This window comes from Tubulanus polymorphus, chromosome 7, assembly GCF_964204645.1.
Source record: "Tubulanus polymorphus chromosome 7, tnTubPoly1.2, whole genome shotgun sequence".
In the NCBI taxonomy this organism is placed as follows: Eukaryota; Metazoa; Nemertea; class Palaeonemertea; order Tubulaniformes; family Tubulanidae; genus Tubulanus; species Tubulanus polymorphus.
Genome location: NC_134031.1, coordinates 4,490,784 through 4,509,774, shown reverse-complemented (window position 1 = coordinate 4,509,774; position 18,991 = coordinate 4,490,784). Strand labels below are relative to the sequence as shown.

At 39.0% G+C, this 18,991-nt stretch overlaps 1 protein-coding gene across 1 annotated transcript in view; it reads left to right on the top strand.

Moving 5' to 3' along the window:
• Positions 1-18,372, top strand: part of LOC141908313 (cathepsin L-like peptidase) — a 31,145-nt gene extending 12,773 nt beyond the window's left edge. Inside the window, exon 10 of the mRNA XM_074798307.1 lies at positions 17,885-18,372. Within this exon, the coding sequence (XP_074654408.1) occupies positions 17,885-18,055 (171 nt within the window). The 3' untranslated portion in view covers positions 18,056-18,372. The remainder of the gene's footprint in view (positions 1-17,884) is intronic.
• Positions 18,373-18,991: the final 619 nt, after the last annotated feature.

Genomic DNA, 18,991 nt, shown 5'->3' with positions numbered 1-18,991 from the left:
TGTTCAAGTTTGTTGTCTTGTTTGGTTTTTAAAAACAACAATCAATAGCAGTCATAAGCAATATGGGATGTACGCTATATCTACATTATCTCGACATCACGAGAAGCCGCTAATTCTGACTTTTTCGTCTGCAAAGATTGCTAGATGATCAGGCCGAAGTAATAAAAAAAAACTTTCCGCCAGTCTCGATTTGTTCGGATAATGCAATTTTCGCCAGTTCCTTAAACCGAACCATCCTTTTATGGAGATGAAACTCGTTTAAATTTGAAGAATTGAAAGCGTAAATTAAATCAATTTGTCAGTAATGTGTTCCTTTATTGCGCGGTTTGCAATTTCTACGCTCGTTATCAGCGCTAATGAAACCGTAATGGCGAATTGTCATGAATGCCTTCTTGAAAAAATGAAAAACAAATATACGATTGAGGAACTGCAGAGTTATTGAGTACGAGAAATGACGAGATTTTCTGAGACGTATATTGCATGCATTTCAAAGACGTGGAAACGATTTTCGAAAATACAGGTCTGACATTCAAATGTAATCAAATTTTGATCATCTCCATTTTTAGCCCATTTCTATGTGCATTTTGCTAGCAGTCATAATTCATTGAACTCGTAACTGCGAGAGAGGTGTTTAATTCATATTTTTGTCACTGTCTGCGTAACTGAGCCGTAGCCAATCGGGTCACGGATCCTGGTAATTATAACCGCAGATTCAAAACGAAGGAAATTAACGTAGAAGTTCCGTGTTCTACTTGGCCTAAGATTCGTTGAGATTATCGGCTCATTAACCACGATAGATCGGCTTGTGGGTTTATCATATGTAGCTCATATGCTAATGAAGTGATCGCTCAGAAAATACGTTGATTGAAACTCGTTCAGCAAACTAATTGATATTCTCCGAAACCAACCGACAAAATAGACATAAACTTTTTTATTTCATAAAGTTCTCATTTTGAATTAAGCCTAATTGTCTATCTTAGTTTTTGTTAAGACATTTAGTATTAGAACAAAGCGTAGGAACGTTTTCAGTTCAATGAACAGGAGTAAGCTAAATAAAATGAATTCGATGACAGTGATACACTAGTTACACTTCACACGAACTTAGGTAGAATTGAGTTATCTTTTTTGAGTTCATTTCGTTTGAAATTCAACACCGATCAAAGTTCACTCTACCGCAAGTGATTAATCGGATGGGGTGGCGTAATTATCCGAACACAAGTCGCGTGAGTTTAGTACGTTTCGACGTGTTTTAGAAAGGCGTTCGATACGGTGCATGCCCTCGTAAATGGAAGCAGGGAGTGGTCTTATACCGGGCTTAAAACTCGAACTGTTCATTTCATTATCAATTATTCATTCGAAGAACGAATAGCTTTTTCTTAGCAACAGAATTATCCAAGTTTTTCCATTAGATTGCCGCCACCTTAATGCTGGATATACGCGCGCTCGACTGAAAGCCTTAAACGCACTCTGGCTAACGCAAAAAAATCGTCACATAATATAACCGAGTTGTTTGCCAACTTTGTTCGCGTTTGTGAGAAGAAAAATCATTCACTTTTGAAAAATTAGTGTTACAGAAATTGTTAATCAAACCTGACACAAAAAGTACGGCATCGGTTAAAATAATGATCGTCATCATTTCTTCGAATGAATCGAAGCTGACAAAATCATTTCATCCTGTAAATCTAATACGATATTCTCAAATCGAATCTCTAATTCTTTTTTAATTCCTGACTAATTAGTTGGTGTTATGAATGATTGGTGTTCCTTGGTATCTATGACATAGGCGCCTTCAAATCCAGGGAAGAAATTCAAAATTTTCCAGTTTTCAAAATTCGAAACTTAAGCCGCGAGCACACGGGCCTTGCCAAATTTGACCCGGAATAACAGTTAACAATGGGCCCGTGCCTGTTTCGAACCAGGCCGAGCCAAAATTTAGCACGGATCAAATGATTGCGTGTGAATTGCAACTTGTTCCGGAAGTGACTCACTTAGCTTTTACTTTAAGCATTCTTAAGTATCGAGTGGTCCGAATTTGACTCGGGCCTGATCCGGGCCAAATCGTATCCGTGTGCTTGCGGGGTTTGTGGGTTTCATGTTGAATTTCCAATCGATAAACACCGACCCCGCAGGGAAGGAAAAGACTTAATCTATCGTATATACGCGTATCGTCTGTCGTTGATAGGAATTTTAGTGAGTACTATGATGACGGGTACATCATATGCGAGCATAATTAATTAACAAGTAACTGATGCGCATGAAATCAATCACATAAATGGGCATAGGTGTGTGAACTATCTTTGATATATTACCAATCAGATGAAACAGATCAATGTGTTTGATATATCTCCACATCGCTGTACATGTCCACGCATTATGTGCTCTCTTAAAAGGTTTTACGTATATTTATTGAATGACTGCGCATTTCGTGCAGGCATATACGACCCGGGAAACGCTCGGGGGATTTCGTTCCAATAGCATTATAAGTATTCGGAATACAAAGTATCTTTAAAGAGGTGGAAAAGACGAATTCAAGTATTTGGACGTAGCGTGAATTGGTTTTCGGCGCGTGTTTCAACGTCGTTAGGTCCGCATTCTTGATTTTGACAGGTCCTTGGTGCATCGATCCATACGAAAAATCACCGAAGAGAACGAAGAGAAAATTTACGTCATGCGCACAGACATACCTGCTGATTATCACACTCACTCACTATTGACCAAACCCTCGTTTATCCAAAGAAGCAAGATTTCTATTAGACCACAGGCACCGGTTTCATAGATTACATTTAACGTTACTCAATTATTTACTGTTGAATTGAGTTAATCTCCGATTTGAAGTTTAAATGTCTATAAAACCATCTCTTCCGATAGAACTTGAATTTACCTTTAATGTCCTTTGTAGCGACGCTGAAAAGATTATCTGATTTCGAAAATATCCGACAATAGAAATGTTGACGTCTGCAATATGAGATTAAATTGCAATTGAATGGATTAAACGTTCATGACGTCGGAGTTTATAGTTTGGAGTTTATAGCGACGAAACAACGATCAAAGGTGTATCAGCAATTCTAAACGCCGTTCTTAGTAAACTACGTACTTAAAAAACCATTTACGAGTCACTTTCGGAGCGAAATTACGGTGACTTCAAAACTTTTGATTTCGGCCGTACAAGTTCACAGCGAAATATTCATAGACCTTTCACCGTTAGAATAGTAAAGGTCGTTGACTTATTCATTTCGTATTTCATTAGAACGCGTATTTATGATATGTTCAACGTCGATGTCGTTTTCTAAAGATGGAAGTGACTATTATATTATGATATCGGGTGACAAGCAATTACGGAACTTGTGAAAATCAAAACGCCGTGCTTTTTCTGACCGCGAGCCGCGTGCCATTTCACTAAAATGTCATCCATCAACGCGAATCATGAAATATTCAAACACGTGATATAGAAACAGATAAATCTAGCGTCTTTTATAATATTCAGTGGATGATATTTCAGTACAGTAGTTGCGCTATTAAAAATTTAACGAGGAACAAAACCGAACTAGCGAAGTTTTAGAATCTTCGTGTAAAATCCTATAAGATATTAACGTTGTCCGTGTTTGAAACGACGATACCATAAAATCCGACAATACGAAATGAAAACCGAGTCGGAAAAAAGTTTCCATATGAGCTAGAGTAGTTGATTTCAACATTTCGGCGTGTCATGTTGAATACGCAAGATATTGTATGTCTGATGAGCGGATATTATTCTTAAATGCTTAGAATTTCACGATTTACAGAACTATCAAACCTTTCTAGGGAAATAAACCGGTTTTCATATTGTATACTACCATTTCATCCTTGATCTGGAATTTTCTATAAATAATTAATTGATATCTCATTTTCTAACGATGCCTTTTACCTCAACACTATTGCTGGGGATTGAAAAAGTTTGAAAGCAACCGTCGGCTGAAAAAAAAAGAATCGCCACGACGCGTGTCCGTCAAGAGTCTGGCGACTACGGGTACTCGCGATAGGAGGCGACTAGCGGGTACATGACCTAATTAGTTGACAAAACCCGGCTAAAATACCAAACATCGCTACACTACGTCGTACTGGGGGAAAAGATGATCTCACCAAATTACCAGTTATGCCTCTCATGAAATAGAGATCATTATCGCGAATCGACGTTTACGTCTTGTCGTTACTTCCGGCGACTGTTACCGGTGAACGTTAGGCACCGCTGGACAGCGTTTTACGTTCGATGAACAGCGACTGCCGCCGTTGCCAGTCGTTGACGATCTCATTTTTCGTGAAAGAAACGTCGCAATAAATCGCGCAATATAAAACTCGTAAAACAACAGTGCGTCTAAAACAACCTTTACCACAGTTGTTGTGAAAACGAATACATAAAACTTTTTTCGCTATTCTCGTTGTGTCGTTTGTATTTTTCATTTTTTCGTTTATGCTCGAATTACCGCTTTCTCGTAGAGAATATCAATACTATACGGTTGTAGGTATATGATACGTTTGAGGCGGAGAAGAAGATTCCGGAAGTGAATCGATCCGGAAACTATCGAGCCAAACCGGAAACAAACGAACATCCAGTCGCCGATTAGCGAACGTGTTTCGACTGCTCAACTGCCAATAAATATTTGTGTAAACTACGAAGACATGTTTACAATTGTCCACTTGTAGGGGAGTCACGGGTATAATGGAAACAGTCAACATCGTTTTTAACAGCAAAAATAAGCAACACGCGAAACGCGTTTGGAATTGCTATCGCCTTTTTCTCGAAACTTGGTACATGCAGAGGCGGATCTAGGAAAATTGGAAGGCCGCGGGGTCCGGAAAAAAACGAAAAGGTATTTCTCGGATGAGGCATACAAGCCAAAGGCTTCTATCGGGGTTCCGTCCTCGGTTTAGATATTTCTGAAGATATATCCGAAAGGTTGCCATTTTTTCGAGAGGTAAAGGCCACATTAATTGGAAGTATCCACATTAATTCCACATTAATTCGGACCCTCAAGACCACTCCCTAAATCCGCTCCTATACATGTACGTAGTTCTTGGGATGTTCATTGATACCTTTTTTCATTGCGCGCGTTATACTCCAAACATCGTGATAATCGGTAATGTTCACATATAGATAATTGACACAAACGGCTGAATATTTCCGCACGCAGTTACACGTGAATTATTTAATTGGATTCGAATTGAAGTTTACTCATAGGACAGCAAAGTCCGTGATCTGTAACCCGCGTGATCACTGGTCATTTTCTCGGGCCGCTTTTGTCTCTTGATTAGTAGACTATCGATTTAAGAGCCAGATTCGTGCTTGCGTGGACTTCACCCCCACATTACTACTGGTCAATACTGGGGTAATTAACTCCTACTCATAAATTCTATTAATTATTCAGCCGTTGCCAGTGAAGAATTTTATTCCGAATCGCGGAATGTGCGGCGGAGAGATTTGAGTTGAAGAGAACTTAACTGTAATCCTTCGATTAACCCTATCAACCCTGGATTAACAATCGTAAGCAAGGATTAACCGACGACATATCATCTTTAAACATGAATTATGACCTCCACATAGTTTTCACTCCATAATTCAAGGCAATGTATTCTGGCATAATATGAATGAAAGCCTCACGAATAATGTCTAAAAAAGAGAAGCCTCGTCTGATGTTATCAGCGTGTGTTCGGATTTTCAGAGATCCCCATTAATATTAATTCATCATAATATGAATCTACGTTTTATCCCGATGGTAAATGCTACGAAGATGGTATTTTACGATTCAGGGAAAAGGAAATCGCTTGTTGAACGCGGCTCTTATTCGAAAAAATAATATGAATTTGATTGCTGCTTGACGAGCGCGGTTTGGCGCCATCAATAATGTATAGGCGTTTTTCGCGACTGATTGTCGGGCTGTTTTTGTTTCACTTCGTGATTCGGTTGAACCGTTTTGCGGAAGTTCGATGTAGTTATAGAAATTACAGCCTCCACGTTGACTGACTTTGCCGTTGACTCGGACGAACGCAGAATTTGCCGACAGCGAAGTCATTGTTCTTATCACCTTGTGTTATCTGAGGAAAGTGAAGCAAATATCGACCACTTACTCTCGCCAGGAGCTAGTTTCAAGAAATGAAATTATGAATAGTTGCCAGCGGCAACCTTCTCGATTCGAATTACGGGATAAATGAAAATTTATCCTAATTAGCTTTGTGAAACTCGAAATTCAGTCTAAGATCCTTTAGGACCAAGTAACATTGTAATACAAACGATGAGTTATGATTCTAAATTCAAATTATTTGAAAATGAACTCGATAAGTTGCAACGTCAAACTCGGTCCTGTAGCTTTGGTCACAGGGAGTGTGCAATCGATATATATATATATATATATATATATATATATATATATATATATATATATATATATATATATATATATATATATATATATATATATATATATATATATATATATTGATAACTACCACGCATCACTCGATCATGACTATGTGGATTTTCCTAGATTATATAAACTGCTTATGTGACAAAACTGTCTGCCCGAACGGGTAAGCTAATGCATTTCTCGCCGGGATAGCCTTGGGTCGAATTTGGTGCTGCTTTTTTCGAAATTAATCGATTGATATGAATATGAATACCGCAATATCACTTGTCTGAGAAAAGATTATGTGATCGTACAGCCTTCATGGCTACGTTATCACCGATCTCCTTTTTAGATTTTGTGGTCCCTTTAATGGATGATGAAATAAGATCCTTATCACTATTATTATCATTATTACGGTATTATTATCTCAAAATATATATGAAAAATAAATCCGCATTTTATGAAGTGCTAACCTTTGAACATTGAAACAACAAGTGTTTTATCTTATTCGTAATATCGTGTATAAACTTTAATCATATCACACAGAATAGCTCAAGTCTCTCCTGAAATCGGAGCTGATAGACACGACACGAGAGCAAATTCATCATTTCATTTATAGAAACGATTCGTGTGATAAAACCAAGAAAAAAGCGGAAAATAACTGTGAACGTAACCAAATTCAGACAGGAGTATAAAGTGTCAAATCCCGACGAGTTCGTCTTACGAGTGAGGTATGGGTAAAATAAGTTTGAACAAAAAATGTCTCATAACGTAAACACCCAAACGTCGTCGTAACGTTAAAGCGTTAAGTGGAGGTGCCATGTCATATGAAGTACTTACTTAATGGGGATCGCTTTCGATGGAAGTGGCTATCTTTGAATAATGTATGATTCGACCGGTTACAATTCCTGCTAGCGCCGAACTGATCGAATTCTCGCCGACAAACATGGCCGTACACGGAATCATCAAGTACCACCCGGAAAACCTTGTTCCCCGTACTGAAAATCAACATTCATGTCTCGAATATGGAGATGTCCATTCAGTTCGGGGTACCATTCCCGCAGTGTATGTATTTGAGAATCTGTCCAATGAAAACTGAGGACCGTTCTCAGACTGAATCAGCTGTTAATTCACGTTCGAGAATAAACTCAAATCGGATCGGTTTCATTGAGCCTCATTTGATTGATGGAGTTTCCTGTGAGTTTAAATGTTTGTTACACCATGGACTCCTTCGTTTAGTCCATTGTTAGACCATGTATTTCGCCTTTCAAATACGCCTGTAGAAAAACAATTAAGTTTGAGAAGATGTTTAATTTGTTGAGTCACTTTTCGTATCCATCGCTCGTTTTAATCAAGGTCAGGTGAAAAATGTTGACGAATCTTTACGAGGTTCGCGTATCACGCATGTTATAACCGAGCACGCTAGACTATAATTTTCTGATTAATGTCTGAGAGTGATAGAGGGACATTCCAGCGAAGAACATTAACAAAACCAGTTTAACTCGAAGCCTTAAACTGAAGAGATAACCCAATCTTCTCTAATTGAAAGCGCAAATGTATACTGGCACGTCAACTGGACCGCGCTGATTAAAAAAAGGAAGGATGCAATGACGAGGCATTTTGTCATCGGCCTTTTTCTAAAAACGAAAGGCAGAGCAGGACGATTTATGAATAATTCAACATAATGTATATATCCCATTGCAAAAATGATTAACCACATTATGTGTCACATCAAATGTATAAAACAGCGGTTAAAAAGAAATAAAAAAACATCCAGCCTCGATCGTTTGTCGTAAAATAATCGTCAAGAAAGCCACGTTTTACGACAACTGACAACACGTATCAACAATGCAGATGATAAACGCGTCCCCCGGGATGCTTCAAGCGATCCACGAGGTCCCAGATTGTGTTGCCAAAACCCTCGCTACACATAAGGAAAAAAACGCATTAGTCCGTTTTTATCACCGTCCGAAAGCCTGGCCGATAGCGGTGACAGCGACGAGATTCTTGTTTATAATTCACGGCTATGTTTACTTGTCGTCTCAGAGGGATCGTCGGAGTTTGCCTAACAGTCTCCGGAGACCGGTCCGCAGCCGTATATGCGACGCCGTCCTTCGGTCTCCGCGGCTCAATTAGGTCGTGACATAATAGTGATTTATGACGGAGAAACTAACGTTTATCTGTAACTCATCTTTATTTCTGACCGACTTCCAGAGCTTCCGGAACTCGGTATATAATGATAACCTGTCTCCCAGTATGAATTTATTTAAATAATTGAAGTTTCCTTAATTAACGTGATGAATAAAATTGCGAGCTTCATCTTTCAACGGGAGTAAAAGCAGCTCAGAGGCGCTACTAGAAGGAAGTTCACCCAACAAAAAATCGTTTCTTCAATGAAGGTTGAATCTGGAGGGAACAAAATGTCCATCGAATTATTTCTCCCAGACCGTTGTTTGACATTAAAGATCTATATATATTCTACGCTTAAGAATTATCAAACTTTCAAATGAAGAAATCGTGAAATAGAGTTTACTTTGACGCTTCTACAGCTCGAGGGAATGTGCATTGATGAAGTTGAATATCCACTATAAAGCCAATTGAATTCCAGTGTTTTCCCTTGCACAGAATTGTACTTTCTCCTTTCGATCAATTTTCATATCACGGATATCAAGACGATATTTGACAGGGAATTTATTTAGAGATCGTAAAATCGGCATTGCGATCATCGAAAATGTGCTTTGAAAAGGGATCGGGGTATATTTGTTAATTTATCCGAAAATCCTTATTTTCGGTGTTCATCCCTTGTATGGCGTTGTTGCGCGTTCTTTATTGAGCAGATCCGATTAGACGAGATGAGATATCCACATATCAGAAAAGTGATGTGGCTTTTGGAAAGATTTCTTTTGAGTCTTATTTCTCGAAAATGAGTAACTAGATACTATCATTGTGTAGACTGCCATCTTACTCCTAGAAGTACCAAAAGTAAGCCGAGTAACCCCCGTGTTTATAAACCCGAGATGATAAAACTGAAAATTAATATTACAGTGTAAGATAAGGAGCTACGGTAATGGGAACGAGCCAGATGGACAGCCTGGAAACTGAATATCAAATAAGTGCATACTAATATTTCAAGAATTTCAGTACTTCTCTATTCGAAGTGACAGTTATCAGATGTTCTTCTACCACGCATATGCGTTCGTAATAGAATTAGTCGAGAGATTTCGCAATCGGCCAATTGAAAATCGCATCCCAAGAAAACGCCTGTAAACTAGCTATAGGTAAAGACGGATATAAAAAATGAAACGAATTTCTCAGTGACTGATGGTCGCGTTGTTTATTGCTGGGCCAGCGGTCATTTGTTCATCGAATCATTCGAAGAGGATGCACGCGCGCCCGCTGGGAATTCCTACGCGCAAAATGTGAAATCGCGTGTCAGATGTCCTTAGACATTCCTACAAAAGATGCTCGGCCTCCAGGATTGAATCAATCACCTCTGTCATGTTTTATTAACTTCATGCTTTAGATTCATACGTTACAAGTGTCGTTAACGAATCGCGTTATCTTAACCAACAAGTTTCTATTTCATATAGCCGTATCTCACCGTTGTTATATGGCCGCGAGACCCGGTGTCATAGAATCAGATGCCCCGATGTTAGATGCCCCAACAATAAACTGACGGATTAAGTAGAGAGTCTTAATGGGGCTTGTAAAGGGGGAGGGCATGAATAAGGGGACGCATTTCATTCTACGACACCGGTATTGAGAGCTTAAACTCACTCAAGTTTATTGAATAACAGAAATTTACACAATTAAACTGTCGACTCTCCTGCGATTCGCAGTAGCACACGCTTTTCGACGACTTGAAACGGAAAAGAAGTTTGTCGAAAATGAACTTCAAACGAACAGTCGCAATTGCCAGGAGAGAATACCTCACTACCTGACACATTAAACAGTCTCGAGGGTCATAGTTTTTGCATTACTCTGTCTTTTGTAGGCTTCGCCTTTGGGTCACATGAAACGAAACAATTAATTACATGGCGCGATACATGTCGGGCCCCTAGGAGCAGTTTAAATAGGACCACGTTTACTACGACATCTCACGTACACACAGAGATGTGTGCTCAATCGTGAGAACCCAGCCACGCAGTCCTCTCATTTATCTCTATATTGTGTCCACTGCGTGGTTACTTCAAAGAACATTGATAAAAAAAACCATATGATCGATGTCGCATATTGAGTATGTCCTTTGCTCTATGCGCTGAGGTACCACTCCTCGGGTTTTGCAGTAATGCGGTCGGTGGCGATGTATATTTCATAATACTGACTCGACTAAATAATTAAGTACGATTTTTGTCACCACACATTTCCGTATCACCTTTACGCCTTTTTTTTCAATTACCTGTTGTACGGATCCGCCTCCCGGAATTCAGCAAAAATCATTAAATGAGAAAAAGATAATCTTCTTAGTCCTCATTTTGTCTTTTCATCGAAGTTCCTACAAAAACATTTTTCGTCTTGATTTTCAATCTAGTAACTTGCAAAAGTCATGTTCATCTTAATTTTCAATCTCGTAATTTGCCACCAAATTTGTTTGTTTTTTTCAATTCTCCGATCAAATCAAAATTCATCACACTTCTTCCTATTTTTTCTATTTTTTTGCAGTCCTTCCGAAGTATCTTTGTTTTCATTTTCCCCTGTTCCCTGCCATTTTAAAAAACGCCTATCATAAAGGATTTATTTTCATTATGATTTCTTCCCTTCGCCCTCCCACTTTTTTCTTGAGAAATCCGTATGCCAAGTAATTAGAAAAGGCCATACAAATCACAACCAATGCGGCTGACGTAGAAGACTATGGGCGCAACCGCGCAGGATTGTAATGCGCATTGTTTTCCGCTTGTTAACTCCACTTCTTAAAATCTCCATACAAACGGCCTCGTTTTCGTCGAATCGCCGAAAGCTTTAGCAGTCGACGGGTTTCCTCGTAAAGAAACGAAAATGGAACCGAATCAGTAGTAAAGAAAGCAAATTAACCATATCGCTGGCGCGTAAAGATCATCGTACGTTAGCTGGGAAGGGGTGGCAACCTCCTATTAATAAATGTATAATCATGTTTTCCCTTGTTTTTCTTACTTAAAACTTAGATTACGAGGACATCGCGGTATCTGTTACAATGAGATACCCAATAAGCCGGGTCTGTATCGGCCAATCCAAGAATCTAAAAAAAAACTAGGCGGTAAACAGAATCCTTTAAAATGCTTAGGTGTTCGTTGTCACACAGTGTTCCATCGAATCAGGGACATATTTCTCGCAACTATTTACTGGAGTCGATGAAATTATCGCCGGTACTCTTATGGTAATTATGATAATAATATTCTATTTATTAGCGTTGTTGCGGATGCATCGATGCCTTCGTATTGTTTTTCATCTTGATATATCAATCTGTTCTAGATCGAAGCCACCGTTATCCGTATCATTGACGACTATGTTCACGTGACATTGAGATATGACCGTGAGTTTCGGCGCTGACTTTTGTCACATCCGATGATAATCTGATCTGTATAATACATCACATCGATTAATACATCGAGTCCACCCACGCATTTTCGATTCATGGCTCGCATTCATATATATTGCACTATGATATTCCGCTAAATATGTATATTCGACCCCATAAACAACGTTCGCAAATCCGCGTTATATCTCAATGGCATTAATTTCCCCCACAAGAAAAGTTTTCTAAGCCGTTAATTAAACCATAGAAATAATGAATTTGGCGACTGACGAAAAGAAGGATCCATTGAAAATCGGTTAACTGACAAAAAATAGGGAAACCGTTTCGACCGTAAGCTATCCATTGCTGCTGCTCGGGTTCATAGATATTACTGCCCAAACTGTATCAGCTGCAAACAATGTTTTTTTCAAATGTTTATGCTGAATAAAGATTGAATTGAATTGTCTGACAGATGATTGCCCTTTTATTCTGCACGTTGATTGGCCATAACAGAAATATTCCTCAAATTGCCCCGGACAACCTGCCCTTTTGATATGATATGATGTATTGTGTCTTGTGCCTCAAAATCAAATAAACGAGACGAAACTTATTCTCGACGAGAATCCTTACCGAACAAGTATTCTTCTGCATTGCGCGCAGAGCCAGATATTCAGCCTTCCTTCCATGTTTTAACATTTATTTTCCATTTGGACTTCACATTGTCTCTCCAGACTATTTTGTTACTAATGGTATGGTACATGAGTATTCCATATCACAAAGTTTCTATTTTCGTCATGTCTTTAGAAGTAGTTGATAACTAAAGACTATCTTGCACTCGTTGTATCAGGGCTGGGTATCACTCCTTTATTTTACAAATCTTAATATCTTGTATACAGCGTGGTTATTTAAGAAAATCTACTTCGGCTTTATTTCAGTCCTTTTCTACCAGCGTTTCGGCGAAAGGCAACCCGGCAAGCAAGGGTTCTTCCATTAAGACTGGTTTTCACGAGCGGTTTCCAGAGCCAGAGCAATTTCCTGCTGGGAAATCTTGTTGTAGTTTTTTTCCTGCCGCCGCGTTTTCCAGCTGGGGGCCTGTTTTTCGGCGTTTTCAAAAGCAGTTTCCTAGGGTAAGCAAAGCTAGCTGGAAACCGCTCTTGAAAAACTCCCGGCCGCGTGATCACGTGGGTGCTCGCAAATGACGTCACGAGTCTTTTTAGAATACGTTGTATAAATAAGACCGTATTCCACGGGCAAACTGGGAAAATAGCGATCATGATTAAGCATCAAAAATATGAAATATTCCCTAACGACGGGAATAGAAATATCTTCTGGCGTAAATTACCCGTACATGTGAGTTAAGTAACACGATCGACGTTTGTCGGAGTTAATTTCCTCAACGCGTGCGACAGGCTTACCAAAGGGTAAGTTGAGATAAGCGAACTGAGGCGATCTTCACGCTCGGTGGCATGCAAACAGACGCATATACCGGCACGTCAACTCGAGGCATTAGGCTTATCACTGTTAATCAGTGCAAATACGATGGAGATAAGAAGTTAACACCTGAGTTTATGCTTGGCGTGTTTTTGGATCAATGTCAGCTGTAATAAACATGTCATAAACCTTTTTTTTTTTATCAAGTTATCAACAATCAAGTCACGCTATCAAAAGATGATTTGAAGATGAGTCTGCTTTCTCCAGTGGGTGGAACTGAGGTTGGATCTGGCTGTTTCCCCACCTGTGCCCGCGAAACTTGAAAATCATTTAATTAATTTCATGTAGCTTTCGACGACGACTTTTATTGTTTTTTATCAAGATATCGTCTATGGAATGACGCAATCAAAACTGATGTTTTCCCACCTGTGCCCGCGGTCCTTTGGAGATGCTGGATGCAGTTGGTGATGTAGCTGGTGACAACTTCGCCTTTGACGAGAACAACCCGAATAGTTTTGTAATTGAATTTCAAGATCGTTTTCTGGAATACATCTCCAGTCGTTTCGTGTATGATTACAATCCGAAGTGCGTTGGCTTCGGTAGAGAGAAGAAACTGAATTTCTATAAAAGTATCAGATTACGCCGAGTTTGAAATGATGCATTGTGATTTTAATGAAATGTAATACGACTCTATGATAATCTGTCTCCGTTAGATTGCGTCTGTAAGCCCTCGGAGGGGACGCAGTGTTGACGAGGTTCAGACATAACTATGTGGTATCTCGGTGTGTTTATCAATTTGCAATTTCATAGCGCGCCGGTGAATTGGTGTACAAATAACGATCTTATGGATTTTATTAGGAGATGATACGAGTCTTAAGAGACACCTGAGTAATTCGTGATCACCAATCACACGTCAGTAAGGGCAATACACTCTTAGGTGCCTGCGCCTGGTATTTATTACTTCGGCGGTATTTATTTGGTTGACCGATTTGCCCCACCATAAACACGTAAATCGGCCGGGTTTTTCGGAAGGCGCATGACGTTCGAAAAACGGACTAGCAACGGTATTTTCATGGCTTGTTAATATTAGAGGTTGAATCTGGTCGATCGGTCGTTGACGATATACGTGGGGTTTATGTTCCATGCGCGTCACCAGTTCCAACGATAACTCCCTAATTTCCTTCACCTCATTAACCATTGTTAAAACCAGATCAGAAGCAATTCCGCACGCAACGTAGCCTACAATTCATCGCATTCGTTCTTACCGGTAGCTCTCTAGCATTTTGAGAATGTAAACAAGTTACTTTTCAATTTAAGTTTTTATGGTGATTGAAAACGAAGATATGCGCTGTTTTCGACGGCGGAACGACCGCGGTAGGGTATTCCCCACGGGCAGGATTTTATCTCGAAATGAACTAATCGTGAATTCACGTGCGCTGCCATTCCGATGACGTATGCTTCCTATTGAAATCGAAATTGCAATTTTCCGGAAGATATTGTTCGCAATAATAGAAATGAAAAAAAAGAAATCTTATCAAGAACCAAAAACGTCGTTTTGAAATTTGGAATTTAACACGCGAATCTGATACCTAAACCGAGTTCTAAGTACTTATCCGCCGCTTTGTCGCGTCCTCTTCAAAGAAACTTCATTTTTTGTCCAATTGAAATTGCTTATAATGCATAAAGTTAAACTCAGCCAAGCACACGAACCGTCGAAAATGTCAATTAATTTCTTGACGCTGCTGGCATTATAGTTTTTATGTTGAATGACTTCCAAGAAGCATTTTCGTTGCTACAAAATACACACAATAGAATTTCTTGCGCAATACGTAGAGTCTTACTACTAATATCGCTCTTCGTTCCTATCCCTCATTGTAAAATCAGTTTAACTCTTTTTCATCACGTAATAGACGTAAAAGAGGGGCCAGGGGCATTTTATTTATTTCATTAATTGAAATCGTAGAAAGTTTGATAGAAAACCAGATAAAAATCGCGCCTTTTCATCCAATTTCGGTCGTCGATCTTCATCCCTTTTCTTTTTAAACTTCTTGTGATATTCCATTACAGAACGCATGAATGACCGCTCAAAAGGTTATTAATTATACAAATCATTTCTATTGACAGACTCCGGTTTCACTCGCCGTTCACTTTTGACCGAAAAAACAAATCCTATCCGGGTTTGTGTGGGTTTTAAATATGTCAGGCTATATGTATCAACTACGTCATGAGATGCTCATACATTCTCAATGGGACTTCGATTCGTTTTTGTTTTGCCCTTACTCTATCTGAAACACATGCAATATTCGTCTCAAATTTCATCGACATCATAGAAGTTAACCTAGTATGGTAGGCCTACTAAAAATGTTACCCCTCTTGAGGCTTATCGCGAACAGTGAAGACATACGAAAAGGAGAAGACATTTAGAATAAGATTTCCTTTCAGTTGTTTCTCTCTTCCAATCACAGGACACTAGAGATTCGGAGAAAAGATAAAGAAGAAAGGTTGAGAAGATACCACCTAGCCCCTGCACGGTGAAACGTGACATATCATTTATCTTTTATGACGAAGTTCGCATACGCCTAAACTATTAACTGATCCGCCAGTAACAACAACGAACTAACGTTCTTTAATCCTATTCATGTTTCTATCATCTATTACTTCGTCCTTGATTTGTTCTCTATTGAATCTAAGCTCGCCAGGGGAGAAAGAAGATCTGTTCACCGTTAACTTTTTTCAAGCGTTTTCGCGTTGAAGATCTCATCCGAAAGCCATCGCCATTAGACGGAGTTTACTTTCAAACGACGGAAAACCGCGTTCAAGGATTAAATCTGATGTTGTAGAAAATAGGTTTCTTTATCTGTGTTGGAATAGAATAAATTTTACGCCTGTCAATTGGGTGGATGCAAAACCTGCAATATCCGACCAGGTGGTTTTACACTAAACTGGGTCTTGATATGTTTCTTCAGTGCGTGTTCGTCAATAATTGACTTACAACGACTGCTAAACTAGGTTTTAGGCTTGTGGGTTAATCAATCTTTCAGATAGCTGTTATATTCAGAATGCTCATCAAAGAATTCAGATGACTCGGAGACGCGTAACGTTATCGCTGATATACAGAACGAAGCTGCTTAAAAGTAGACTATTGTCTATCGACTTACGACATGTATCCGTAATCGGTTTGATCTCTATACAAATTATCACCCATCAGAGAAATGACGCATAAACAGAATGAAATGGGTGCTTAAAAAGCAACGGAATACGCTATTCGACCTCGTGGATTGATCGTACCCGACACTTTAGATGCGCCGGTGTAAATGTCCCTATATAAAAGTATCTGTCAAATGTCTACGCAAACATTTCCTCAAGCTGTTTTCTATTTGAGGAACCTCTTTAACTGACCGGATCTCGAAATAGCTCGGGGAACGTTCGCTCCGACGGGACCCATAAAGCCACGCACTTGCCGCCATTAGGAACACGGTCACGCAGTCTTTGGTCTTCGGGGTATAGTCAGGTTTTGGCGACGCTCGAAGTCTTACCGTAGCGAATATAGCAAAGTTCGTTTGCTCGATTCAAATTCTTTCAATAGATAAACGTGACTGGTTTATGCATTTCGGTTTAGCTAATCTGCCTGCGAGTCAGTCTCAGAAGGGGCCTGCAAGATCTTTGAATAATAATCATCGATATAGGAAGAGCAATATTCCCCATATCAAATTATATCGAATAGATGTAACTCAATTTCTTATGATCGGATGGATAGAGTTATATGGTAAATTTAAAGCTTCGTGTAGCTGCCACCGCGCAGTAGCTCAGTAAGGTTTCCGTCCATGTTAGTCTGAACACTTTTTGAGGGCATGTCCCTTACAAACCTACAACGCCAGTCGTAAACGAAGCTGGGTTTTATTTTGAAATCGGAAATCGAAGTACAGATATAGTTGGGTGATGAGTTGAATTTATATAATTTTGTTGTTTAAATCGAAGTACTTAATGGGAAATTTCGGTTCCGCTTTGTGTCAACAATCTCCATCTACCGGTACCGGTGAATGACTAAGTGTATTGGACAATCCTCTTCCAGTGTTAGGTTAGACGTTCTTGATGTTCCAAAAGTGAAGATCGCTATATCAGATCAGATGGCGAGAGCTCCGATGAACGAACGTAACATTTGAAGATTTAGATAAAAATTAGTTTTAATGTCGTCATTCATAAGATTGTGGGTTAGTTGATATAGGTTTTTCGATAAGAAACATGATTTATATAACGCATACATAAAGTACGTATGATCTGATCAGTCGTGGTTAATATAGAAACAAACAAGGTGTTTCCAAGAGATTAACGACGCAAAAGTTTTAGAATATGACGACACCGATTACGTAAATAGGACGGTAGTGTAAACATGATCAGTATCAACTGGAGCTAATTTTTGTTGGCTGTTTATTTAGTATATCGAGATTTGGATCATATATTGTCCATTTTAATATATTTCGGTAGTTTCCCACGAGTAAATAGTTCGTTTTCTTCCTCGAGTAGATGGATGTTGATGCATACTTAAGGTTTTAACGTTTCTATCACATTTTTCTTTTCGTTGCAGAATTTACTTAAAAACGATGTCGTCGAGCAAGGATACCCGTCATCGAAACGAGGATATCTCTACGAAATCCTGGGAAACAAGGCTAAAACTAACGGCTACTACAAACGGCAGAAAAGTCGCAAGATGTACCCGTCGAAGCCGTGTTACTGGCTCCTTGTATCGTGCTACTAGAGGCCCCGGTAATAACTATCCATGCTGCCCACTTCGATACCACGAGGCGGCGCTGATAGCGAAGATTTCGTCACTACTCGAGAAAACCATGATTTTTTCGGAAACCGCTTAAACAGGAAGATAAAAGACAATAACGAAAACTCAGTCAATATCAGTGCAGGTCGATTATTTTGTGAAAAAGATTAATTACAATTAATTACGTACAAATTCAAGCGTGGTAGTTGATAATATATAATTCAGTGTTGTCCACCGGTTTTGTGTTCAGCGGATATTTTAAACATAATACAACAATGAGAAAACTAGATACGAGGATAGAACTACGAAATAAAGAAAATATTTAATTGTACATTTCTGTCTCCGCGTCTTTTTTCCTACAGAAATCAACTGAGATTTTCTACTTCGGTAAACAGAGATGATACAATCACATACGAAAATGCTGAAAATGTACGTCACGAAATTCTATCATTATCCTGGCGTTTAAAATGGACAAAAGAAATATATGATTTCAGTAATTCATACGTATTTGATATGTATTCAGATTTGTCGATACGTTAGGGTTTTGAGTATTTGAATTAGAACTCAGATAGTTTTTCTTAATTTTTAGTATCTTTTTCAGTATCTTTAAAAGTATCTTCAAAACTAACGTTGATTGGCGTGTGCCATGTTAACCGGCAAAATTGGCATTGTGATTAACTATCGAATAAACATAAGCTACAATCAGGAAAAAACTTAAGATATTCCGTGAATGGCAATTTCTACGTGAGGGTGAAATATCCAACGCCCTCGCTATAGCCATGTACGGACACGCAAGAAACAGTCATATAGTTATTACATATGTAAATATGGAATAGTGAATTAATTGTTCGACAATGAATATTTTAAAAGCGCCCTGTGGTTGCATCAATAACATAACCAAACTACAACAAGAACGGTATA